This window comes from Entelurus aequoreus, linkage group LG22 (assembly GCF_033978785.1).
Source record: "Entelurus aequoreus isolate RoL-2023_Sb linkage group LG22, RoL_Eaeq_v1.1, whole genome shotgun sequence".
NCBI classification, from domain to species: domain Eukaryota; kingdom Metazoa; phylum Chordata; class Actinopteri; order Syngnathiformes; family Syngnathidae; genus Entelurus; species Entelurus aequoreus.
This window is the reverse complement of record NC_084752.1, coordinates 9,146,464-9,174,113: the sequence shown is the minus strand read 5'-3', so window position 1 is coordinate 9,174,113 and position 27,650 is coordinate 9,146,464. Positions and strand designations below refer to the sequence as shown.

General features: G+C 37.9%; 1 protein-coding gene across 4 annotated transcripts in view; it reads left to right on the top strand.

Annotated features, from left to right (window-relative positions):
* Positions 1–27,650, top strand: part of LOC133639217 (mineralocorticoid receptor-like) — a 261,889-nt gene that overhangs the window by 52,694 nt on the left and 181,545 nt on the right. For all 4 annotated transcript variants that reach the window (XM_062032371.1, XM_062032374.1, XM_062032373.1 and 1 more), the window contains 2 exons: positions 1,527–1,759; positions 12,619–14,316. In XM_062032371.1, the coding sequence (XP_061888355.1) occupies positions 12,638–14,316 (1,679 nt within the window). In that variant the 5' untranslated portion in view covers positions 1,527–1,759; positions 12,619–12,637. The remainder of the gene's footprint in view (positions 1–1,526; positions 1,760–12,618; positions 14,317–27,650) is intronic.

The window sequence follows — 27,650 nt, the reverse complement described above, 5'->3', positions numbered from 1 at the left end:
AAGTAAGCTGATTTTTTTAATTATTTGTGTTGTGTGTTGTGAAATAGAAATATGGCCTTTATTGTATTCTGAATTGGATAGCTATATTTGTATTTGCTTGAATAGGTGGACGATATAAGTGTATACTTCTTTTTGCTCCTTTTCATTCAATATGTTCCCTAATTTTGTAATCAATGATTTGATATTGAGTGAATAAAATTAAAAATAAAATAATTGCAATTGCATTCCTACAAAAAAAAGACATAAATATACAGCAGTATATTATTTTTATATATTATATATTTCCTTGTCTATACATATTGAATTATTATTTGGTTCTCTGTATAATTATTAAATCTGCATGCATCTCCACATTTTGTAATTTTTTTACTTTTACTTTGAAGACAAATATTAAATGTGGAGATACTTGGGGGGGAACAGCATTCATCTTCATATTTTATGTTGTTTTTTTTTTTGACAATTTCAGCTGCAAACTATTTGCAGTCAGGGAGTTTTTTTAAATTTCAACCACAAACTTAAAGCGATAACTTGAATTTTGAAGGAAAACATTTAAACCCACAAAATGTGCATCCACTTTCTTTTTATCTTTTAAAAATCTGCACGCATCTCCACATTTTGGGATTATTTTATTCTAAATATTTCAGCTGTAAACTAAAACCAATAACTAATCTTTGAGTTTTGAATAAAAGTATCAAAGTAATAAAATAAAATACATGGTTTTCATTAAGCGTACAGTCGTGTTCCTATGCAAGGAAAAAAAACATGTTTTTTCCACATTTTGTGATTTTTATTGTATTTACAGCCACAAACTTATAGCAAAAACTTGTATTTTGGAGAAAAATGAACAGCATCAAAAAAAGGAAAAGTGTTCATCTTATTTGGGTTGCTATTTTATTTCCATTTCCATCTTTATTTTGATTTCATTCACTATCAAATAAAAACAACATTGGCAACATAATTATGCAAGACTGTGCATCTTAAATTGGCTTGTTGGTTCTAAATTGGGTGTGGGTGAGATGTCAGGGTCCCTGCTTGGGTGCAAAAGTGCGCCACCTGGTGGAGGTACGTGTCACGACGTGGACTGCTTTTTTATTTTTTTTTATTTTAAATATTAATTCCTAGTAAAGTGAGCGGAATAACAATACAATCACATGTGTATTAATACTTCAAGCACTGTGATATGAATTTATATGTGATATGGTTTGTTTTGGACAGTATACCTGTCTGTCTACCTGACGTTAAGCCCCTCCCACACCACACCGAGTGGGCGGGGCCTCCAGGTCGACGTCACTCGAACCGAAGTCGTCAGTTCGTGTTTTTTTTAATTTTTAATTTGGTTTCTCCGAAACGTGCTATTATTAGTGCGACTAGTGTGATCATCACTATGATAATCTTCAAAAGAGGGGGTTGTCGCTGGACGTGACGTCACGAAGTGAGACCCCTCCCCCTATCCTCACGCCCCTCCTCTTCTCTCTCTCCCCACCGCCCCGCCCCCTTCCTCTCTTCCACTTCCACTTCCACTCCAGCGCTAGCAGCGGCACCCGTCCGACTGTCAGGCCGTCAGGAGGAGCTCGCAGCCCCGCAGAGGATTACCGGGAAGAGGCGCGCTCGGTCGCCAACTGGCGCAACTATGCAGCGGACACCTTGAAAAAGAAAGAAAGAAAGACCCCCCCAAAAAAGACGCTCTTTTCCCGCTTCAGCAGCAGCAGCGTTCCAGCAGCACCTGACGAGCCTCCCCACGAATGTCGTGTTTATGAAGGTAAGCCCGGAATAACACATTTTAAATGATGAAATATACATTTTTTTGTATGTTTTTTTTTGCATGCAACGCTTGCTTTAAACGTTTAGTTTGATATCCCCCTCCCCAAAACAAGTCCGCGGCAAGTGTTCACTAACTATTCGTCAAATTCACGTTTTGCCACTAATGATGACGTTTGCAGCACAATTTGTTGTTGTTGTTGTTGTTGTTTATTTCAAAAAATGCACAGTTTGAACATGCACTTTTATTTCAAGCTACTCTCGAGGGGGTGTGTGTTTGTGTGTGTGTGTGTGTTCATAACACAACTCCGAACACTTTCCTTTCTTAATAAACCGAACGTCCTCTTTTGTTTTAATCGCTGTTTTTTTTTTTGTTTTTTTTGGCACGACGGGGGAAAAAAAAAACAACAACAAAAAAAACAACAACACCAAAACAAACCGTTCCAACTTTGTGTCGCAGCACTGTTGTGGACGCCGAACTGTGGATTGACAGCTCTCCGGGCCAATCCCAAGCCGTCATACTCAAGTGGGCGGGACGTATAAGAGGGGGGAGATTTGTTGTTTTCGGTGCGAGGCAGAGGTGAGGAATTTACAAAAAAAATAGAACATGTCATTAACCTTTCCCCTTATCTATCTGCTTATTGATGCCAGAATTGCAACAGTTTAAAATTGTTTTTTTTTTTAATCTAGCCTACCAGTTTATATATAAGTGTACAGCTCCACTAATGGACATTGGAGTGTTACTTTCAAAGGCAAAATTAAAGTATTGCTAGAAACATCATTTTATATGGGACTTTATTGTATTATATGTATAGTACATGTTCCAAAAAGGAAAAAAAAGCATTAAACACAGTATATTTAAATATACTAAATATAAAAAAAGGGAATAAATATTCAAAATAATCTAGTTTGGTTACGCCAGGGGTGTCCAAACTTTTTCCACACAGGGCCGCACACTGGCAAGTCAAAGCACGTGGGGGCCGTTTTGATATTTTATTTTGTAAAAAAAAAGAATCTAAAACAGACATACATTTACAGACAAAACAATGTGTCTGCTTTGTATTAATTTTAGTGTTAAAATTAGCTACCATATTTGCTTATTATCCTTACATTTTTACTATTGTTTTTTTGTCTGATTTTATTTTGACAACATGCCGTGGGCCAAAAAAACTTGTGATGCGGGCCACACTTTGGACACCCCTGGGTTACGCCATCATGAGCGCAACACAAGGTTGTAAAAGTTTCAACTACAATTCTAAATAAGATGTCAAAAGCAAACTGAAATCAAATACACACAGCTTAAAGATTGATCAATACCTATTTACGATGATTTATCAAAATATAAAAGAAATATACCTGAACAGAACGCGCATGATGGTTACACCAAAAAGTAACGCTATGAATCGCGTTTTTTGGGCATTTTTATGCTATTTCCAAGCATCTCCCATTTGTTATCGTTGATTTTAAATGGTCAAACTAATGCATATTATATATGCATGCCCTAGTAAACAAACAAAAAAAGTCATATTTATTTTGATTGTTACATTTTGAAGTACATTTGTGCAGGTGGGTGCGAATGTACCCATTACCAGAGCTGTACACATAAAGGTTTATTTGAAATAGGGACAGATACAGAAACATAGATATCTGAAACAGTTATCCAATGTATAGTGTTTGTAGCCAAAGCTCATTTACAACACTTGTCCACAACAACAACACAGATCTAACATCATTAAAAATAGGAAAATAAAAAGAATGAGGCAAAGAGGAGTCGATAATAATGATAATAGTAACAATACAGACAAAGTGCAAGCTAGATAAAAGACAATAATATTAATAATAATAACACAAAGTGCAAACTAGATAAAAAACAATTACGGATTTTCGGACTATAAGTCGCAGTTTTTTTCATAGTTTGGCCGGGGGTGCGACTTATACTCAGGAGCGACTTATGTGTGAAATTACTAACACATCACCGTAAAATATCAAATAATATTATTCAGCTCATTCTAGACGTATAAGATTTCATGGGATTTAGCGATTAGGAGTGACAGATTGTTTGGTAAACGTATAGCATGTTCTATATGTTATAGTTATTTGAATGACTCTTACCATAATATGTTACGTTAACATACCAGGCACCTTCTCAGTTGGTTATTTATGCCTCATATAACGTACACTTATTCAGCCTGTTGTTCACTATTCTTTATTTATTTTAAATTGCCTTTCAAATGTCTATTCTTGGTGTTGGCTTTTATCTAATAAATTTCCCCCAAAAATGCGACTTATACTCCAGTGCGACTTATATATGTTTTTTTCCTTCTTTATTATGCATTTTCGGTCGGAGCGACTAATACTCCGGAGCGACTTATACTCCGAAAAATACGGTAGTAGATTACACACTACAGTACATATTCCGTACAATTGACCACTAAATGGTAACACCCGAATAAGTTTTCCACAATAAATCAATTCATGGTAATGGTTATTCGCCGAGGAAAAGCTAAATGATCAAACTCCCATATCTGGAGCTGCCGGATGGATAGTTGTCAGAGCTTGATTTAAGATGTGTAGTGAAGCCTGCCTTTTTCTCAGAGCTGTGAAGTTGTCTCAGGAATTGTAGTAGCAAATCTAACTGATTGATTGAAACTTTTATTAGTAGAAGATTGCACAATACAGTACATATTTCGTACAATTGACTACTAAATGGTAACACCTGAATAAGTTTTTCAATTTGTTTAAGTCAGGGTCTACGTTAATCAATTCATGGTAAATACTCGGAAAAGTTGTTGCTTTTAGTTTTGGCTGAAAAAAAACAAAAACCCTCACAAAATGTATCCTCACACATTTTTTGTTTCAGCCCAAAACTAAAAGCAACAACTTTCCCGAGTACTAAAAAAAACCAACCAGGCGAGCGCATTCCGTCGTATTGGCGGTAATCGTTGCGACATATTTTTCTAATATGAGCAGAAAATCTCTTGATACAGCAGCGGAAATAAAAAAAATAAAATCACAAAATGTGGAGATGCAATGAAAAGCAAGTCTCTTCTGCTTCCTTCTTTTTTCTTTCTTTTTTTTTTTTTTTTTTTTTTAAATCTCAGCTGTAAACTGAAAGCAATTATATGTGTGGATGCTTCTCAGCACAAAAGGATCAAAGTGCTAAAATGTGGCGACGCATCTGCAAGGGGGAAAAAAAATGTAGCCTCACATTTTGTGATTTTTATTTTCAAAATTTCAGCCACATACTAAAATGAACAACTTGTATTTTGGACAAAAATATCAAACTCACAAAATGTGGCGATACTTGCCTTTCATTGGACATGAAAGAAAAAAAAAATCAGCACGCATCTCCACATTTTGTAATTTTTTTACTTTTACTTTGAAGACAAATATTAAATGTGGAGATACTTGGGGAAAAAAACTGCATTAATCTCCATATTTTATGATTTTTTTATATATTTTTTTCATTTCAACAACAAACTTAAAGCGATAACTTTAAACTTTTTGTGGGTTTATAACAAACCCACAAAATGTGCATATACCCTCTGTAATGGACATGAAAGAAAAAAATCTGCATGCATCTCCACATTTTGTAATTTTTTTACTTTTACTTTGAAGACAAATATTAAATGTGGAGATACTTGGAAAAAAACTGCATTAATCTCCATATTTTATGATTTTTTTTTTTTTTTTTACAATTTCAACTGCAAACTATTAGCAATAACTAGTCAGGGAGTTTTTTTCATTTGAACCACAAACTTAAAGGGATAACTTTAAACTTTTTGTGGGTTTAAAACAATTAAACCCACAAAATGTGCATATACTTTCTTTTTATTGGACATGAAAGAAAAAATCTGCATGCATCTCCACATTTTGTATTTTTTTTACTTTTACTTTGAAGACAAATATTAAATGTGGAGATACTTGGAAAAAAACTGCATTAATCTCCATATTTTATGATTTTTTTATTTTTTTTTTCATTTCAACAACAAACTTAAAGCGATAACTTTAAACTTTTTGTGGGTTTAAAACAAACCCACGAAATGTGCATATACCCTCTGTAATGGACATGAAAGAAAAAAATCTGCATGCATCTCCACATTTTGTAATTTTTTTACTTTTACTTTGAAGACAAATATTAAATGTGGAGATACTTGGAAAAAAACTGCATTAATCTCCATATTTTATGATTTTTTATTTATTTTATTTTTTTTACAATTTCAACTGCAAACTATTAGCAATAACTAGTCAGGGAGTTTTTTTTCATTTCAACAACAAACTTAAAGTGATAACTTTAAACTTTTTGTGGGTTTAAAACAATTAAACCCACAAAATGTGCATATACTTTCTTTTTATTGGACATGAAAGAAAAAATCTGCATGCATCTCCACATTTTGTATTTTTTTTACTTTTGCTTTGAAGACAAATATTAAATGTGGAGATACTTGGAAAAAAACTGCATTAATCTCCATATTTTATGATTTTTTTTTTTTCATTTCAACAACAAACTTAAAGCGATAACTTTAAACTTTTTGTGGGTTTAAAACAAACCCACAAAATGTGCATATACCCTCTGTAATGGACATGAAAGAAAAAAATCTGCATGCATCTCCACATTTTGTAATTTTTTTACTTTTACTTTGAAGACAAATATTAAATGTGGAGATACTTGGAAAAAAACTGCATTAATCTCCATATTTTATGATTTTTTTTTTTTTTTTTTTTTTTTTTTTTTACAATTTCAACTGCAAACTATTAGCAATAACTAGTCAGGGAGTTTTTTTTCATTTCAACAACAAACTTAAAGTGATAACTTTAAACTTTTTGTGGGTTTAAAACAAACCCACAAAATGTGCATATACCCTCTGTAATGGACATGAAAGAAAAAAATCTGCATGCATCTCCACATTTTGTATTTTTTTTACTTTTGCTTTGAAGACAAATATTAAATGTGGAGATACTTGGAAAAAAAACTGCATTAATCTCCATATTTTATTGATTGATATTGATTGATATATTTTTATTTCAAATATGCATAAAAACAAGAGCAAGCCTGATCCAATACAGTGCTATAGCCTTAACAGCCATTATAACAAAATGAAAAACAATGGAGAATAAAAAACAAAAACAAATGAGCATTGGACTTTCTTTTTCTTTTCTTTTTTTTTTCCTTCTTTTTTTTTTTACATATTTGAAAAGGAGTGAGAAGAAGTTTACACTTATTTAATCCCACCCCTTTTCTTTAAATCATAAATTACTCTGAGCTAGAACTACCTGTTCACTCAATGTACAAACACAAAGAACGTATATATACTGTACATACATCATAGATATATACATACATATGCACACTACACACATACATAGCCACATCATTACCACTAGTGATCATGGAAATGGTATGATGCCACCACAACAACACCACTGCCTCAATGGGCAGCCCCACACTCTTCTGTAACACAAACAACCCAATATCAAAGCCCTTCTTCATCTCTGTACCTCTGGAATACCATGTACTTATACTTCCTTTTAAACTGGTTTATGTTTGGACATTGCTTTAACTCATCCTTCAAACCATTCCATAATTTCACTCCACAAATTGAAATACAAAAACTTTTAATGGTCGTTCTATAACTAAGCATTTTGAAATTTAAATTCCCCCTTAAATTATAACCGCCCTCTCGTGTGCTGAACAATTTTTGAATGCTTCCTGGGAGTTTGTTTATTTTGGCTTTATACATTATTTGTGCAGTTTGATACAAAATAATATCATTAAATTTCAATATTTTTGACTGTAAGAATAGTGAGTGAGTATGGTCCAGATATCCAACCTTGTTGATGATCCGTACAGCTCTTTTCTGAAGTATAGTTATTGAATTTAATGAGCTTTTATAATTATTCCCCCAGACTTCCACACAGTAGGTTAAATATGGTAAAACTAATGAACAGTAAAGAATGTGGAGTGATTTGTGATCCAGAACCTGCTTTGCTTTATTTATTACTGAGATGCTTCTTGACAGCTTAGATTGTACATGTTTTATATGTGATTTCCAGTTAATTTGATCGTCAATTGTAATTCCAAGGAATTTTATTTCAAAAACCCTTTCAATATCCACTCCATCTATTATGATTTTTTTAATTTTTTTTTTACAATTTCAACTGCAAACTATTAGCAATAACTAGTCAGGGAGTTTTTTTTCATTTCAACCACAAACTTAAAGGGATAACTTTAAACTTTTTGTGGGTTTAAAACAATTAAACCCACAAAATGTGCATATACTTTCTTTTTATTGGACATGAAAGAAAAAATCTGCATGCATCTCCACATTTTGTAATTTTTTTACTTTTACTTTGAAGACAAATATAAAATGTGGAGATACTTGGAAAAAAACTGCATTAATCTCCATATTTTATGATTTTTTTATTTTATTTTTTCATTTCAACAACAAACTTAAAGCGATAACTTTAAACTTTTTGTGGGTTTAAAACAAACCCACAAAATGTGCATATACCCTCTGTAATGGACATGAAAGACAAAAATCTGCACGCATCTCCACATTTTGTAATTTTTTTACTTTTACTTTGAAGACAAATATTAAATGTGGAGATACTTGGAAAAAAAACTGCATTAATCTCCATATTTTATGATTATTTTTTTTTATATAATTTCAACTGCAAACTATTAGCAATAACTAGTCAGTGAGTTTTTTTTTTCATTTCAACCACAAACTTAAAGGGATAACTTTAAACTTTTTGTGGGTTTAAAACAATTAAACCCACAAAATGTGCATATACTTTCTTTTTATTGGACATGAAAGAAAAAAACCTGCTTGCATCTCCACATTTTGTATTTTTTTTACTTTTACTTTGAAGACAAATATTAAATGTGGAGATACTTGGAAAAAACTGCATTAATCTCCATATTTTATGATTTTTTTATTTTTTTTTTCATTTCAACAACAAACTTAAAGCGATAACTTTAAACTTTTTGTGGGTTTAAAACAAACCCACAAAATGTGCATATACCCTCTGTAATGGACATGAAAGAAAAAAATCTGCATGCATCTCCACATTTTGTAATTTTTTAACTTTTACTTTGAAGACAAATATTAAATGTGGAGATACTTGGAAAAAAACTGCATTAATCTCCATATTTTATGTTTATTTTTTTTTGACAATTTCAGCTGCAAACTATTAGCAATAACTAGTCAGGGAGTTTTTTTCATTTCAACAACAAAGTGATAACTTTAAGCTTTTTGTGGGTTTAAAACAATTAAACCCACAAAATGTGCCTATACCCTCTTTTTAATGGACATGAAAGAAAAAGATCTGCATGCATCTCCACATTTTGTATTTTTTTTACTTTTACTTTAAAAAAATAAATAAATGTGGAGATACTTGGGGAAAAAAACAGCATTCATCTCCATATTTGATGATTTTTTTTTGACAATTTCAGCTGCAAACTATTAGCAATAACTAGTCATGCGATTTAGAACCAAAATCCATGTTTATTAGTTTTGGATAAATTTATCAAAGTTATAAAATGTGGTGATATATTGTTTTTTGGACACAGCATTTTTAAGGGAAAAAACATGTACATATCTCCACATTTAGTGATTTTTTTAAAACATTTTTAAACAAAATAAATTTTAGCCATAAACTTAAAGCAAAAACTTTGGAGAAAAATATATAATTTTATAAAAAGCGGAGATACTGTGCGTTATTTTTTATTGGACTTTAAAAAACGCATGCATCGCCACATTTGGCGATTTAATTTTTTTTAAAAAATTATTATTATTTTTTTCCATCTGTGAGCAAAAACTATTCTGTGAGTTTTGGATATAAGTATCAAAGTTATGAAAACACGTATGTCCGCGGTTTGTGATTATTGCTTTGATTTCAGCCACAAACTTTAAAGAAACATATCAAACTCACAACATGTTCAGATACATGCTTTTAAAAATTGTTTTGTTTTTTATTTACATTTTTTGGGGATATTTCTCTAAATGTATTTATATTATTATTTGGTGCAGGAGGGGATAGAAAGAGAACAAAAGGAAGACGGGGGGAAATTGCGGGGACAAGAGGGGGATAAGACAGAGAGACAACAACAACAAACACAACAATAACAGAACAGCATCAACGAATAGGATATGAACAAATATGATAGTAAAAGTGATGGCAAAGAAGCATTTAGTGAAATAAATATTAATAACACAGAAATGACAATGAGCATTATTACACTACAAATACAAATAGCACTATTGATAATGAATAATAATCATTTCCTCTATTTTTAACAATACAATTGTTTCAAATGCAACAATACATATATGTAATGATAACATGAAATACAAAAGAAAACAGATAAATGGAGGGGAAGAAAGAGAAGCAAACTGTATTAACCTTGTAGATTGTTATAGTAACAATAGGTTAAAGGCCTACTGAAATGATTTTTTTTTATTTAAACGGGAATAGCAGATCCATTCTGTGTCATACTTGATCATTTCGCGATATTGCCATATTTTTGCTGAAAGGATTTAGTAGAGAAAATCGACGATAAAGTTCGCAACTTTTGCTCGCTGATAAAAAAAAGCCTTGCCTGTACCGGAAGTAGCGTGACGTCACAGGAGCTAGTATTCCTCACAATTCCCCGTTGTTTACAATGGAGCGAGAGAGATTCGGACCGAGAAAGTGATGATTACCCCATTAATTTGAGCGAGGATGAAAGATTCGTTGATGAGGAACGTTACAGTGAAGGACTTGAGAGGCAGCGATGGACGTATCTTTTTTTGCTCTGACCGTAACTTAGGTACAAGCTAGCTCATTCGATTCCACACTCTCCTTTTTCTATTGTAGATCACGGATTTGTATTTTAAACCACCTCGGATACTATATCCTCTTGAAAATGAGAGTCGAGAACGCGAAATGGACATTCAGTGCCTTTTATCTCCACGACAATACATCGGCGAAATGCTTAAGCTACGAGCTAACGTGATAGCATCTTGCTTTAACTGCATATAAAAACAAAAGAAATAAACCCCTGACTGGAAGGATAGATAGAAAATCAACAATACTATTAAACCGTGGACATGTAAATACACGGTTAATGCTTTCCAGGCTGGCGAAGGTTAACAATGCTGTGCTAACGACGCCATTGAAGCTAACTTAGCAACCAGACTGCACAGAGCTATGCTAAAAACATTAGCTCTCCACCTACGCCAGCCAGCCCTCATTTGCTCATCAACACCCGTGCTCACCTGCGTTCCAGCGATCGGCAGAAGGACGAAGGACTTCACCCGATGCGTTTGGCGGCCCGGAGACGTAGGAAGTCAAGGTGAAGTCGGCGGCTAGCGCGGCTAGCGCGGCTAGCGCGGCTAGCGCTCCAACAAAGTCCTCCTGGTTGTGTTGCTGTAGTCCGCTGCTAATACACTGATCCCACCTACAACTGTCTTCTTTGCAGCCTTCATTATTCATTAAAAAAATTGCAAAAGATGTCCAGAATACTGTGGAATTATGAAATGAAAACAGAGCTTTTTGTATAGGATTCTACGGGGTACCATAACTTCCGTTACTCGGACTTCGTCACGCGCATACGTCATCATACCGCGATGTTTCAGCCGGATATTTCCCGGGAATTTTAAAATGTCACTTTATAAGTTAACCCGGCCGTATTGGCATGTGTTGCAATGTTAAGATTTCATCATTGATATATAAACTATCAGACTGCGTGGTCGGTAGTAGTGGCTTTCAGTAGGCCTTTAAGCTTTGTCAGTGTGCCATGTGTTACCCAGTTTCCCCTAGGGCAACAACTTTAATATATGTTTGATGAAACGTGATTACATGCTTTTTATTGGACATAGCATGTGTGTGCAAGAAAAGAAAAAAAAGTACAGTATTTTTCGGACTATAAGTCGCTCCGGAGTATAAATCGCACCGGCCGAAAATGCATAATAAAGAAGGAAAAAATCATATATAAGTCGCATTTTTTGGGGAAATTTATTTGATAAAAGCCAACACCAAGAATAGACATTTGAAAGGCAATTTAAAATAAATAAAGAATAGTGAACAACAGGCTGAATAAGTGTACGTTATATGAGGCATAAATAACCAACTGAGAAGGTGCCTGGTATGTTAACGTAACATATTATGGTAAGAGTCATTCAAATAACTATAACATATAGAACATGCTATACATTTACCAAACAATCTGTCACTCCTAATCGCTAAATCCCATGAAATCTTATACGTATAGTCTCTTACGTGAATGAGCTAAATAATATTATTTTATATTTTACGGTGATGTGTTAATAATTTCACACATAAGTCGCTCCTGAGTATAAGTCGCACCCCCGGCCAAACTATGAAAAATAAACTGCGACTTATAGTCCGAAAAATACGGTATGTCCCGATTTTGTGATTTTGTTTATCTAAAGTTCAGCCAAAAGATAAACGCAATGACGTAATGTCATGTTTTGCATTAAAATATGCTAACAAAATGTAGAGGTACGTGCTTTTCATTGGACGTACAGCATTAGAAATTTATCTAGCCAATGACAAAAAAAAAACAATGACTTTTCCTCGTGTTTTCAGTAGAAATGAAAGAAAAAAATCAAAATGTGAAGATAAGTGGTTTTCATAGGAGAGATTAAAGGAGTATTTTGCAAAAGTTAAGAGTCAGAGTATGAAAATACAACAAAAACTTGGATCTGTGAAGCCACAGAAAAACCATCAAAGGTCACAGGCACAGTGAAGATCATGAATATATCATTTCTTTAATCTCGGACTGGTCAAATATTGGTATCTCTGAGTTGGTTATTTGTTTCATAGCTTTTTGACTTTTGCCCTCTCCTTTGCAAGGTGACTCCATGAGCCAGTGATGGAGACCAAAAGATACCAAAGTTTCTTTGACGGCAGCAGCACCGAGAACAGATGGTCTCAGATCCCCGGTACCACGGAGTTCTGCTGCACGCCCGAAGATTTGAGTCTGAGCGGGGGCGACATCTTGATGGACATTGTCAGCGCCGACGCCAAAGACGCCAAGGAGCCCGAGCAGCAGCCGCCGCTTCGCCCGGGCCAGAACCAGCAGTTGGCTCCGCTGCACTTCAGCAACCCTCTGCATGGTCACAAGCCAGAGATGGACTCCAAGGAGCTTTCCAAGACCGTGGCCGAGTCCATGGGGCTGTACATGAACGCTGCCAGGGAGGCAGACTTTGCCTTCAGCCAGCACGGGGGTGGCACCAGCCCCAGGAAGATGCAGTACCCGGGTTGTGGGCGGCCCCTCGAGGAGAACCCCGCCAAGAGCCCCAAGTTGAGACCTTTTAAGTTCCAGCAGCCGAGCAACACTCAGAGAGAGTCCGCCCCTGGGACTCCGGTGGGCTCTTCTTCTGTGCTGGCCTCTTCCAGCCCGGGGGGCGGGAACAACATGGTGTCCTCCACCACCAGTCCCCCCGCCTGCTTTGGACCCTCGTCCGTCACCAGTCCTGTCAGCCATACGGCGTGTGCACAAACCCTGGCCAACATCAAGCGCAGGAACTCAGCCGCATGTAGCCCCGTGGAGTCCAGCACGGTGGGCTCGCCCCCTCTCGCCAGCCCCCTGGGCGTCTTGAGGTCCCCCATGTCCAGCCCGCAGAGTATGAGCAGCGTGAGGTCGCCTCCGTCCTGCAGCACCGCCTGTAACATGAGGTCGTCCGTCTCCAGCCCCACCAGCACGGTCCGTCCGCCCGCCTCCAGTCCGGCCACGGGGGCTACCATGGATATCGGTAGCCCGCAGAACCCCTCTTCGGGCGGGTTCCCGGCATCCAGTCCTGCCAGCGAACTGGGTTTGGTCCAGAATGACAGGCATAGCCCAGAAGCTGCCGGTCTGACTGCCGACCCGGACTTCAAACCCTTTGAGTTCCCCAAAGTGGAGATGGAAGACGGGGAGGTGTTCAACGTGGGTTTGGACCAGATGGGCATGGTCAAGTACATCAAGAACGAGCCAGGAACTGACTTTAGGAGCATGTGCTTAGGCGGTTCCAAATGCAACACGGCCAGCACACCGTTTGTCACGCAAATAAAGAACGAGCGGGACAAAAACGAGGGTTGCATGAATCCGCAGTCCTACAGCGCGCCGTCGCCGCCTCTTGGTCTCTACCCCGCTTCGGAGACCACATACTTGTCCCTGAGGAATAACATCGACGAATACAGTCTCTCCGGCATCTTAGGACCGCCGGTGTCCATGAACGGGAACTATGACTCGGACGTGTTCTCCAACAATGTCCTGTCCAAAGCGGTGAAGCAGGAGTCCAGCGACGCCGGCTACTACCAGGAGAGCACCGGCGGGCCCACGTCGGCCATTGTTGGAGTAAATTCCGGCGGACACTCATTCCATTACCAGATCGGAGCACAAGGAACAATGTCCTTCCGGGACCAGCCCAACCCCTTGTTGAATCTAATTTCTCCCGTGGCGGCGCTGATGGAGTCGTGGAAATCGCGACCCGGCATGCCGCAGGGGTCGCTGTCGGGCCGGGGAGAGGCATACCCGGGTCAGAACTGCATCGTGGACGGCATGTCCAGGTAAGGAGCGTGCGAATCTCTTTCCGGTCCCCGGTCGCTCCTCGAAGCGCAGCTTTAGCGTCACCATGTTGTGTCCTTAAAGAGGCGCTACGTTACTCCAGCTATATTGCTCATGGAGTTTAGAATGGGTCGCGTAGGATTTGTTGACGTGTGATTACGACATGGACTCCTGCTCACTCCTCTTATCACAGGCCCTGCCAGTGTTTGCTTGCGTGGAACCGCTTACGGGGAGGCATGCCGTGTGCAAATAGTTTTTTTTTGTTTTTTTTTTAACAGGCATTGGCAGCGTTATGAATGACGTATGACACGCTTTTGTTGCCAGACTGACAAAATAAACAGTTGCATTGGCGAGGCTGCGGGGCTAGAACTTTTCAAACAGGCCAAAGGCGAAGCAATGAACTGTTTGTGAAGTTGCGGTCCAAAATAATACTTCTTAATCAGTAAATGTATTCCATTGTCTGCTGTTAATATGTTTTTTTGCCATAAAATGTATATTTATCACTATTAAGTGCAAGGAGGACTCCCTGCCAGCTAAAGACTTGGGCTTGATTTACGTGGCTCCCTCCTGAATCCATGACAAGTCCAGACTGGCTGTGTGATGCTGCACAGAATTCCCCCTCACTAATGGAAATATATTAGATAAGAACTTTTTCCTTTTTGGATATTTTCTAAAAAAAACTTTTTTTTTTTTGCATGTTAATCGCTCAACTCTTTGGTTTGTCTCTTCGTGTTTGACTTCGGCTCGGCTGTTTTTCTCAGGGAGGGAAGGAGGGAGGAACGGGGATGGAAAACAAACGTCACTTTTGACAGCGTTTTGTCACCGTATGGTTATTTATTTGCGAGATGAAGAGGAGGATTTATTGTGGTTCACAGTTCTGAGGTAATGCAGTTCTAATTGACAGATATATGATAGTAAAGTGGTTCTCAAACCTTTTTCACAAAGTACCACCTCAGGAAAAAACAAACATGGCTCTCCAAGCACCACCATAATGCGTAGCGTAGTAGGCCTAAGTATTTTTTTTAATGATTATTAATCAGTCAAACAAAATAATACAATAATAATACAATTCCAATTCCAAAACCAGCAGCATTCAGAAGAGCAATCAACAGAGCAATTGAGAGGACACACAAACATGACACAAAACAATCCAAAAATGACTAATATCAACAACAGTATCAATATTAATAAGAATTCCAACATAGCAGTGATTAAAAATCCCTCATTTACATTATCATTAAAGCCATTTATATAAAAAATCAAATAAAAACATTACAAAAATGAACAATAGTGTCAGAGTGGCATCACATCGCAAACGTTTGACAACACACTGTGTCCAATATTTTTCACAAAGACAAAATAAGTCATATTTTAGGTTCATTTAATAGTTAAAACAAATTTAAATAATGGATCCCATATCCCAATATATGACTCATTATTATCTCAACTGAATGCAGTATTTTCTACTGATATCTCCATAGCTTGTGTATACCAGTCAGTATTATGTGTGTATACCAGTCAGTATGTATTATGTGTGTATACCAGTCAGTATGTATTATGTGTGTATACCAGTCAGTATGTATTGTTTGTATACCAGTCAGTATGTATTGTGTGTATACCAGTCAGTATGTATTATGTTTGTATACCAGCATATATATATATATATATATATATATATATATATATATATATATATATATATATATATATATATATATATATATATATATATATATATATATATAAGGAACCTTTGGCCTGTACTGTATATCAGTGTTTTTCAACCTATTTCTGAGCCAAGGCACATTTTTTGCGTTGAAAAAATCCGGCGACACACCACCAGCAGAAATCATTAAAAAACGAACTCAGTTGACAGTAAAAAGTCATTGTCGCAATTGTTGGATATGACTTTAAACCGTAACCAAGCATGCATCACTATAGCTCTTGTCTCAAAGTAGGTGTACTGTCACCACCTGTCACATCATCCCCTGACTTATTTTAGAGTTTTTTGCTGTTTTCCTGTGTGTAGTGTTTTAGTTCCTGTCTTGCGCTCCTATTTTGGTGGCATTTTCTCTTTTTTTGGTATTTTCCTGTAGCAGTTTCATGTCTTCCTTTGAGCGATATTCCCCGCATCTACTTTGTTTTTAGCAATCAAGAATATTTCAGTTGTGTTTATCCTTCTTTGTGGGGACATTGTTGATTGTCATGTCATGTTCGGATGTACATTGTGGACGCCGTCTCTGCTCCACAGTAAGTCTTTGCTGTCGTCCAGCATTCTGTTTTTGTTTACTTTGTAGCCAGTTCAGTTTTAGTTTCGTTCTGCATAGCCTTCCCTAAGCTTCAATGCCTTTTCTTAGGGGCACTCACCTTTTGTTTATTTTTGGTTTAAGCATTAGACACCTTTTTACCTGCACCCTGCCTCCCGCTGTTTCCGACATCTACAAAGCAATTAGCTACCGGCTGCCACCTACTGATATGGAGGAGTATTACACGGTTACTCTGCCGAGCTCTAGACAGCACCGACACTCAACAACAACACATCATTTGCGGACTATAATTACTGGTTTGCAAAAAATATTTTTAACCCAAATAGGTGAACAGCCGCGGCACAGTGGTTGAAAAACACTGCTGTATATGATAAATACAATATTTGTTTGTGATTAATCGCATAAGTTAACTCGTTATTATTCACAGCCCTATTGTGTCCTGTCAAACTGGAAATGACTGATGCGTTTAGTAAGAAAAGCAAGTACACATATTATTTATTTCAGGCTCCCGTGGAACATATACAGTGATGTGGCAGGCCAGATTTGGCCCCCGGGGCCTTGGGTTTGTGTAATAAAGCATCCCACCAGTGCACATATCCTCATATAAACCAAGCTGATTATCTCACTCTGGCGTTATATTCCGCTGTCCACTGTTTGGCGTGTTTATTCAGTAACCGGTGGACACGTGTGGCGTCTAGACGTTGGATGCGAGCGCTCCTAACGAGGCCGGCCGAGCGCCCGTTTCCCTTTTCGGAAGGCGGCGGTGGCAGGAGCCAAAGCGATGCTGACAGGATCAGTGCCACCTTAGTCCTAATGAGATCCAGCTTAGCCCTCATGTCAGACAGGATGTCAGCGAGGTGGCCTACATGCTCCTGGAAAGACGGCGCTACTGAACTCTACCAATATTTCATGGGACCCCCAAAAAAAAAAAAATGTTACGTAACCGTTGAAAAAAAAAAAAAAAGTAAAAACTTTGATCCGCCGAAAGTTTTGGATAACAGAGTGTAAAATCCCCTGGGTCCTTTTTTTCTTTTTTCTTCCCTCGCTCACTGTAAATGGTTTTAATTAAAGATGGCTGCTCATCTGAGTATTCCTGATGATTTTGTGCAACAAAAAAAAAAGTTTTTTACAGAAGCTCCCCAAGAGACAGCGAGTGCAAAAACCTCCCTTATTGGAAGGGTTTTTTTTCTTCTTATTGTATTATGAAAATGTCACATTCCCATTGGCTGCCGTTGCGTGTCAAATTTAAGGGAAACAAACACTTAATTCAATAGGAAATAATCTGGTCCACTTTTAAAAAACAGCATCGTATTTCCCAGACTTTAAGCTGCTACTTTTTTTTCCCCGCGCTTTGAAGCCTGCGGCTTATAAAACGGTGCGGCAATATATATATATTTTTTTCTTTGCTAACGTCCGTATAGGTGTTATTGTTTGTGCTACGGTGCCATCTGTTGGACGAGTTCGCTCACTGCAAGTGCTGCAGGTTGAAAATGTACCTCCTGTTTCGTGCATTGAACCGGAAATACAATATATGGAAAGAACTCCTCATTCATCACTCCAAGCAACGTTTGTAAGTTTTACAATGTAACTAAAACAGTTGATACTTACTAAACCGTGCCATGTGTGACGTCTGTAGGAGTGTTCTCGTGCATATTTGCACGCGCTATCGTAATGTAATCAAGCTGGCGTCGTTAGCGTTAGCGCATTTGCTAAGTGTCTGTGTTAGCATCATTAACTTACCAGGGCATTATTTTTGTATTTGTTTCGGAAATTCACCAAAACGCCATCGTGGAGTTATTGAGTCTGTTTAGTTGATTGGAAAGCTAGCTTCCGCAGCTAGTGGGTCCATGTCGATGACTTCTGTTTTGTTTGATCAGCCGTTTTACTGCCGTGTTACAGGCACTGTTTGAGACAATTAAAACTTTACTTTAAATGATCCGGTCATGGGTCAAACCGTATGGAGAAACAAAAGTTTTGTGCATTAACAAATAAACAAACAAACAACACATTTTTTTTAAGAGTATTCAAAATAAAAATAAGTGCACAAACAAAGAATTTCAGGTTAGAGATTGTACCTAACCTTTTTGTTGAAATTGAAAAGAAAATATTTGAACCTATAAAAGACAGATCTAAAACAGAAAAAAATAAAAAAATAAAAAATATATTTTAATCTGGGGGGGAAAAAAACAATCTCAAATATCAAAATATATGAAAGTGAAAAAAAATGTAAATACTTCTTATAGTAAATCATAAATACATTTAACCTTTATGCCCTTATTTTAATGTGTAATACACCGATGAAGTTGTCAAAATCTGTCCTATTTTAAGTTTCAAATGTTATTTTTTTCAACCACACATCTTTAGGCCTTAATATAACTTCTCAATAAAAAGACTATGTACATAGAAATAAAACCCAACTACTCAGCTTCTGATGACTTTGAAGGCAGTCCACTTTTTAGTAGTGTCAACTGTAATGGTATAGTTGAAAAACTGAATTGTTTCACTCCGTGTTGATTAGTAAAGGAATAGAGCATAGAGTAGGGGATGGATTCACACGGCTCCATTGAGAGGGGTTAGTTATTTGGCAAAACAATCTGCTGAAAACAATGGAAAGCGCCACTCTATATAGCCACTGACGCTGTGGTCAAAGTTGGAATTGCCACAAAACACATTTGTAACATTCTACTGCCATCTGCCATCCAAATTTGTCACGTTTCATGTGCCAGGTAAATAGCGGCCAATTGGGCGACACGAATCCCCTTCCTACTGTACGATTAACCTGTCAACTTGGAATACAGTTAGACATACACTATATTGCCAAAAGTATTTGGCCACCTGCCTTGACTCACATATGAACTTGAAGTGCCATCCCATTCCTAACCCATAGGGTTCAATATGATGTCGGTCCACCTTTTGCAGCTATTACAGCTTCAACTCTTCTGGGAAGGCTGTCCACAAGGTTGCGGAGTGTGTTTATAGGAGTTTTCGACCATTCTTCCAAATGCACATTGGTGAGGTCACACACTGGTGTTGGTGGAGAAGGCCTGGCTCTCAGTCTCCGTTCTAAATCATCCCAAAGGTGTTCTTTGGGGTTCAGGTCAGGACTCTGTGCAGGCCAGTCAAGTTCATCCATACCAGACTATGTCATCCATATCTTTATGGTCCTTGCTTTGTGCACTGGTGCACAGTCATGTTGGAAACTGTTCCCACAAGGTTGGGAGCGTGGAATTGTCCAAAATGTTTTGGTATCCTGGAGCATTCAAAGTTCCTTTCACTGGAACTAAAGGGGCCAAGCCCAACTCCTGAAAAACAACCCCACACCATAATTCCTCCTTCACCAAATTTCACACTCGGCACAATGCAGTCCGAAACGTAGCGTTCTCCTGGCAACCTCCAAATCCAGACTGGTCCATCAGATTGCCAGATGGAAAAGCGTGATTCATCAGTCCAGAGAAGGTGTCGTGGTCCCCAACCTTTTTGTAGCTGGGGACCGGTCAACGCTTGAAAATTTGTCCCACGGACCGGGGCGGGGGGAATTTTTTTTTTTCTTTTTTTTTTCCCATAAAGAAATACAATCATGTGTGCTTACGGACTGTATCCCTGCAGACTGTATTGATATATAATGTATATATTGTGTTTTTTATGTTGATTTAATAAAAAAAAATTTTTTTTTTAATTTGTAAAATTTTTTTTAAAATTCCATTTCTTGCGCGGCCCGGTACCAATCGGTCCGCGGACCGGTGGTTGGGGACCACTGCTCTAGAGTCCAGTGGCGACGTGCTTTACACCACTGCATCCCACGCTTTGCATTGGACTCGGCGATGTATGGCTTAGATGCAGCTGCTCGGCCATGGAAGCCCATTCCATGAAGCTCTCTGCGTACTGTACGTGGGCTAATTGGAAGGTCACGTGAAGTTTGGAGCTCTGTAGCAACTGACTGTGCAGAAAGTCTTTGCGGATTCGTTGCACAGGTGGCATCCTGTGACAGTTCCACGCTGGAAATCACTGAGAGCGGCCCATTCTTTCACAATTGTTTGTAGAAACAGTCTCCATGCCTAAGTGCTTGATTGTATACACCTGTGGCCAAGCCAAGTGATTAGGACACCTGATTCTCATCATTTGGATGGGTGGCCAAATACTTTTGGCAATATTGTGTATCATTGCCAATTGGAGTGCATTACTTGGCTGCAACCATTAATACTACCGTAATTTCCGGACTATAAGCCGCACCTGACTATAAGCCGCACCAGCTAAATTTAGGGGAAAATACAGATTGCTCCATATATAAGCCGCACCCGACTATAAGCCGCAGGGTTTTGATGTGTAATTAGCGTAGTATAAAGGGGTTCCTGCTACCACGGAGGGGATTGTCGGGACAGAGATGACTGTTTGGGAACGCAAAGCGTCCCATTTATTAACAATAAATCTTTCAATCATTCAATCAAACTTTCACATCTTTGACATGGCGAACAGCATTCGTGCAGAGTACAAATAATACAACGGTGCAAAGTAATACAAAGTGCTCGCCTGTACGTTATCAAAATAACCAGCCTACCGGTATATGAAAAGTCAGTCTTTAATCATTGTGTCATCGTCTTCTTCCTGTGTACTAAAACCACCGAAATCCTCTTCGTCGGTGTCGGAGAAGAACAGGCCGTAAATAAGCCGCACCCTTGTATAAGCCGCAGGGACCAGAACAAGGGGGAAAAGTAGCGGCTTATAGTCCGGAAATTACGGTAATAATGCATCATATCTGAGGTTCTCCCATATATGCCATGTCATGCGCCCTCTTCTTAAAAAAACGCCCCCCAAAAAAACGTCCCCTGAAGCCACAGTGTCTCATCTAGAGGCAGCTCCGCATTAAGTAAGGCGATTGGCTCGCGCTGGACCCGCTCCAACTCTCAATGTTCTGCAAAGGGATGAAAAGGCGTACTCCAGAGAGCTTCCCTAATCAGCCTTTTAATTGTATGTTCCTCAGCTAAATTAATGGATAGAAATGATTGGATTAATTCAGACGCCGCTGGATACTAAATCTCCAATTAAATCTTAACACCAAGCGTGCACAGGAGCTCCCAGTGCATGATGGGTTCTCGCCTGTACGAGGTGGCATGTTTTTGGTTTGGAAGGAAGAGGATGTGACAGCTGAGGGTGGCGGTGAATCTCATGTATAATGTAATATTGCAATATCCAACCTGAGCGTGCTACTGTTTACTGGCATTCCAGCAAGAACTGTATCCATTTAATGCACGGACGACTTTGGACAACTTCATTTCATACTAGGGTTGTCTCGATACCAATATTTTGGTACCAGTACCAAAATGTATTTCGATACTTTTCTAAATAAAGGAAACCACAAAAAAAATGGCATTATTGACTTTATGTTAACAAAAAATCTTAGGGTGCAGAAATTAAGAAATTATCGAGTTCGAGCCTATTATCGAATCCTCTTATCAAACCGATTCCTTATCGATTCTCTTATCGAATCCAGATAGGTTGTTGTATATGAAAAAAAAACACAGTATTTGGTTTAACAAAAGCTCACTTTTATTTTATAAGGAAAAAAATATGTATATATTGACTGTTACCCCCCTAAAAAAATTAAATAAATAAATATTGACTGTTACCCAAAGTATACTGTATTAAGTGGGATTTTTCAGAAAAACAAATATATACAGTAACACAAAAACAACCTGTCTCTGTGATCACTATAGGTGTATGAATAATAATATAGTGTTAAATTAAATCAGTCCCTTGGGCACAAAACTGAAAATAATACAGCTCTCCAAAAAGTGCACTTCTGCTGCTATTGGAACATACTAACTACACACACAGGCAGACAGCCAACAAACAATCCAAGACGTCTAATAAAGTTCCAAAGCAGATTAATCCATTTAGGCTCTTTATTGTTGTTTTTTACTATAGTGGTCTCGATAACGGGTACCGGTTCTCAAAAAGGGATTCGAGTCCGAGGACTCGGTTCTTTTCTTATCGAACAACCGAGAAAACAGGTTTCGAGTATCATCCCTAACTATACGCTACTTTTTATTAGAAATGGCAACAGTGGAGGATGCATGTGCATTTACGAGCCAGTCTGTCTCTTTGGGTAAAACTTTACTTTATATGGATAATTCGCTGATATCACCAATTTGAAAAACGCCACAAATTGGTCAAATTTCAAACGGCAAGTTCGGAGAAAGTATGAAGAAAGATTTATAAATATTTCTGCCATGGCTCCCATGGTTTGATTTCAAATTTGCGGGACTTATGCAGCTGCCAAATACACAAAAACAGGTACCGATAGGTAAGAAAAGTTGGTTTTGCATTTTAGGTCCCCTTTAAAACAATAAGGAATTTTATTGTGTGTTGGACCTGCGATGAGGTGTGGACTTGTCCAGGGTGTACCCCGCCTTCCGCCCGAATGCAGCTGAGATAGGCTCCAGCACCCCCCGCGATCCCAAATTTCATATTTATCTGTGGATTATACAATTTTTTTAAATTGTTCAATGTTTTTTTGTCTGTTTGTTTTATGTAAAAAATAATTATTAATCTACTTCTTCCTTTACTGTTAATATCTGCTTATTTTCTGTTTTAACATCAGTGTTTCCCACACATTCATTTATTTGTGGCGGCCCACCACGAAATAATTACGTCCACCACAAATTTAAAAAAATAAAAATAAAATAAAAATAAAAATTGTGTTTTTGTTTTTTTGTTTTTGTCCTGTCCAGCTTCTCAGGCAAATCATATAGTTGATGTAGATGCCCTTATAAGCTGTTCAGATTTACTTTACAAAAGAGAAGTGTAGGATACTTCTCTTGTTGCCTTATTTGTATTTGACCACTACTGTTTTCTGTTTATTTGTTACTGACTGTGGCAGGACACCTCTGCCTCTGTTTCACTTTATGTTGCTGGTAAATAATATGGTTGTAGTAGTAGGCTAAAGTTAAATTATTTAGTATGCACTAATTAAAGGGGCAGAGCTTTAAGAGACATTTTAGCTTTTATATTTTATAAGATATATTTTTTGTAAGAACCACAATTAATAAATATATTTCAGTGAATAACTTATTGTTCAAATCTGTATATAAATATGTACATAAAATGTTGTAATTATATTGTAAAATGGATGGATGGATGGACGTTTAATACAAAACTGTTATTATTAATTAGTAAGTATACATTTTTTGAGCCTTTTTAGTGAAAATCATATCATTGTAGTAAATTATGCAAATTACTCGATGATGTCATGTGACCACGCCCATAGCCACACCCCCACCACCACAGGTATCTTGGCAGTTTATGGGAAACACTGAACATGTTCTATTTACACCTCTGTTAAAATGTAAAAATCCCTTATTCTTCTCTTGTTTGGATACTTTACATTAGTTTTGGATGATACCACACATTTAGGTATTGAATCGATACCTAAATTCCTTGGAAACTTTTTTGTCATAGATAGATGTTTTTAATGGGAAACACAAACAAATATGCAATAATTTCTTAGAAAAATATTTCAAAGTTTTAAATGTGAATTAACCAGAGCAGTGATTCTTAACCTGGGTTCGATCGAACCCTAGGGGTTCGGTGAGTCGGCCTGAGGGGTTCGGCGGAGCCTCCACCACGGAGGTCAAGACACACCGTATTATGGATACCCCCAAACAATGTTCCCTCTAATTTTCCATCTGATTTGCAGGTGTGTAATTTGTTGTGAGTTCATGGTTTTGTTCTTTGAACAAGGTGATGTTCATGCACGATTCATTTTGTGCACCAGTAAAAAAAACACAACTTTGTCTTGAATTTGAAAAAAGAAAAAAAAAAGTATTTATATGTTTGATCTACTATGGACTGGACTTTCACTATTATGTCAGACCCACTCGACGTCCATTGCATCCGGTCTCCCCTAGAAACCACATATGCGGTCCTCTCCAAGGTTTCTCATAGTCATTCACATCGACGTCCCATTGGGGTTGCAGTGTTTCCCATAAACTGCCAAGATACCTGTGGCGGTGGGGGCGTGGCTATGGGCGTGGTCCCCATGACATCATCGAGTAATTTGCATAATTTACTACAATGATATGATTTTCTCTAAAAAAGGCTCAAAAAATGTATACTTACTAATTAATAACAGTTTTGTTTTAAACGTCCATCCATCCATCCATTTTACAATATAGTTACAACACTTTATGTACATATTTATATACAGATTTGAACAATAAGTTATTCACTGAAATATATTTATTAATTGTGGTTCTTACAAAAATATATCTTATAAAATATAAAAGCTAAAATGTCTCTTAAAGCTCTGCCCCTTTAATTAGTGCATACTAAATAATTTAACTTTAGCCTACTACTACAACCATATTATTTACCAGCAACATAAAGTGAAACAGAGGCATAGGTGTCCTGCCACAGTCAGTAACAAATAAACAGAAAACAGTAGTGGTCAAATACAAATAAGGCAACAAGAGAAGTATCCTACACTTCTCTTTTGTAAAGTAAATCTGAACAGCCTATATGGGCATCTACATCAACTATATGATTTGCCTGAGAAGCTGGACAGGACAACAACAACAACAACAAAAAATATATATATATATATTTATTTATTTTTTATTTTTTTGTATTTTTTTTTTTTTTTTTTTGTATTTGTGGCGGACGTAATTATTTCGTGGCGGGCCGCCACAAATAAATGAATGTGTGGGAAACACTGGGTTGTGAGTTTTTCCTTGCCCTTATGTGGGCTCTGTACCACGGATGTCGTTGTGGCTTGTGCAGCCCTTTGAGACACTTGTGATTTAGGGCTATATAAATAAACATTGATTGATTGATTGATTTTTCACTAAAGATTAAAAGATTAAAGTACCAATGATTGTCACACACACACTAGATGTGGTGAAATTTGTCCTCTGCATTTGACCCATCTCCTTGGGGAGCAGTGGGCAGCAGCGGCGCCGCACCCGGGAATCATTTTGGTGATTTAACCCCCAACTCCAACCCTATGTTGCTGAGTTCCAAGCAGGGAGGTTATGGGTCCCATTTTTATAGTCTTTGGTATGACTCGGCTGGGATTTGAACTCCAACCTACCGATCTCAGGGCGGACACTCTAACCACTAGGCCACTGAGTGAATGCGCATATGAAACTAGTGGGGTTTGGTACCTCCAACAAGGTTAAGAACCACTGAACCAGAGCCTTCAGTGGATCAATAATTCATAACATTGATTTTGATTTATCATTTTGTGAGCAATGACAGTTTTAAAGTAAAAAAACTGTTATTAAAGGCCTACTGAAAGCCACTACTACCGACCACGCAGTCTGATAGTTTATATATCAATGATGAAATGTTAACATTGCAACACATGCCAATACGGCCGGGTTAACTTATGAAGTGCAATTTTAAATTTCCCGGGAAATATCCGGCTGAAAACGTCTCGGTATGATGGCGTTTGCGCGCGACGTCACGGATTGTAGCAGACATTTTGGAACAGCTCGGTGGCCAGCTTAAGTCGTCTGTTTTCATCTCAAAATTCCACAGTATTCTGGACATCTGTGTTGGTGAATCTTTTGCAATTTGTTTAATGAACAATGAAGACTGCAAAGAAGAAAGCTGTAGGTGGGAAGCGGTGTATTAGCGGCTGGCTGCAGCAACACAACCAGGAGGACTTTGAGTTGGATAGCAGACGCGCTATCCGACGCTAGCCGCCGACCGCACGATGATCGTGGTGAAGTCCTCTGTCGCGCCGTCGATTGCTGGAACGCAGGTGTGCACGGGTGTTGATGAGCAGATGAGGGCTGGCGTAGGTGGAGAGCTAATGTTTTTAGCATAGCTCTGTCGAGGTCCCGTAGCTAAGTTAGCTTCAATGGCGTCGTTAGCAACAGCATTGCTAGGCTTCGCCAGGCCGGACAGCATTAACCGTGTGGTTACAGGTCCAGGGTTTGGTTCGGTGTCTCCTGATAGTAGAAGTAATAGTAGTATTGTTGATCTTCTGTCTATCCTCCCAGTCAGGGGCATGTTTGTAGCTAAAGTGTTTCGCCGATGTATTGTCGTGGAGATAAAAGTCACTGTGAATGTCCATTTCGCGTTCTCGACTCTCATTTTCAAGAGGATATAGTATCCGAGGTGGTTTAAAATACAAATCTGTGATCCACAATAGAAAAAGGAGAAAGTGTGGAATCCAATGAGCCCTTGTACCTAAGTTACGGTCAGAGCGAAAAAAGATACATCCTGGCGTCCTGCACTGCACTCTAATCCTTCACTCTCACTTTCCTCATCCACAAATCTTTCATCCTCGCTCAAATGAATGGGGTAATCGTCGCTTTCTCGGTCCGAATTGCTCTCGCTGCTAGTGGGAATGATTGTAAACAATGTGCAGATGTGTGGCGTTCCACAACCTGTGACGTCACGCTACTTCCGGTACAGGCAAGGCTTTTTTTTTATCAGCGACCAAAAGTTGCGAACTTTATCGTCGATGTTCTCTACTAAATCCTTTCAGCAAAAATATGGCAATATTGCGAAATGATCAAGTATGACACATAGAATGGACCTGCTAGCCCCGTTTAAATAAGAACATTTCATTTCAGTAGGCCTTTAAAGTCAACATTGCAACATTTGATCGTTACATTTCACCTGTATGCTCTCTTGGTCCACGTTTTTTTAATTTTTTTTTTTTTAGTATTTTTACAATGTGCTGCGGGTCTTTAACAAGTTAGCTGCGTGCCACAACTGGCTGTTCTTTACAGTTAAGCCCAAAATTGTTTTATACCCTCGCTAAATGATATCATGTGAGTTTTTATGTCTTTCTGCTGGCTGGAAATGACTCCATAAATCACCAGAAGACATGTTAATTATATTAATGACGCAAAAGCCACCATTGTTATTGTTTTGTTAACATTTTGAAAATGAGTCCTGTCAATGACTGACAATTTTGAATATAAAGCAGCCTTTAGCACAAATCCACTATACACGCAGAGTATTACCGTATTTTCCGGACTACAAAGCACAGCCATGTATAAACCGTACCCACTTAATATCAGAAGAAAAAAATATGTTTCCATATATTAGCTGGGGAT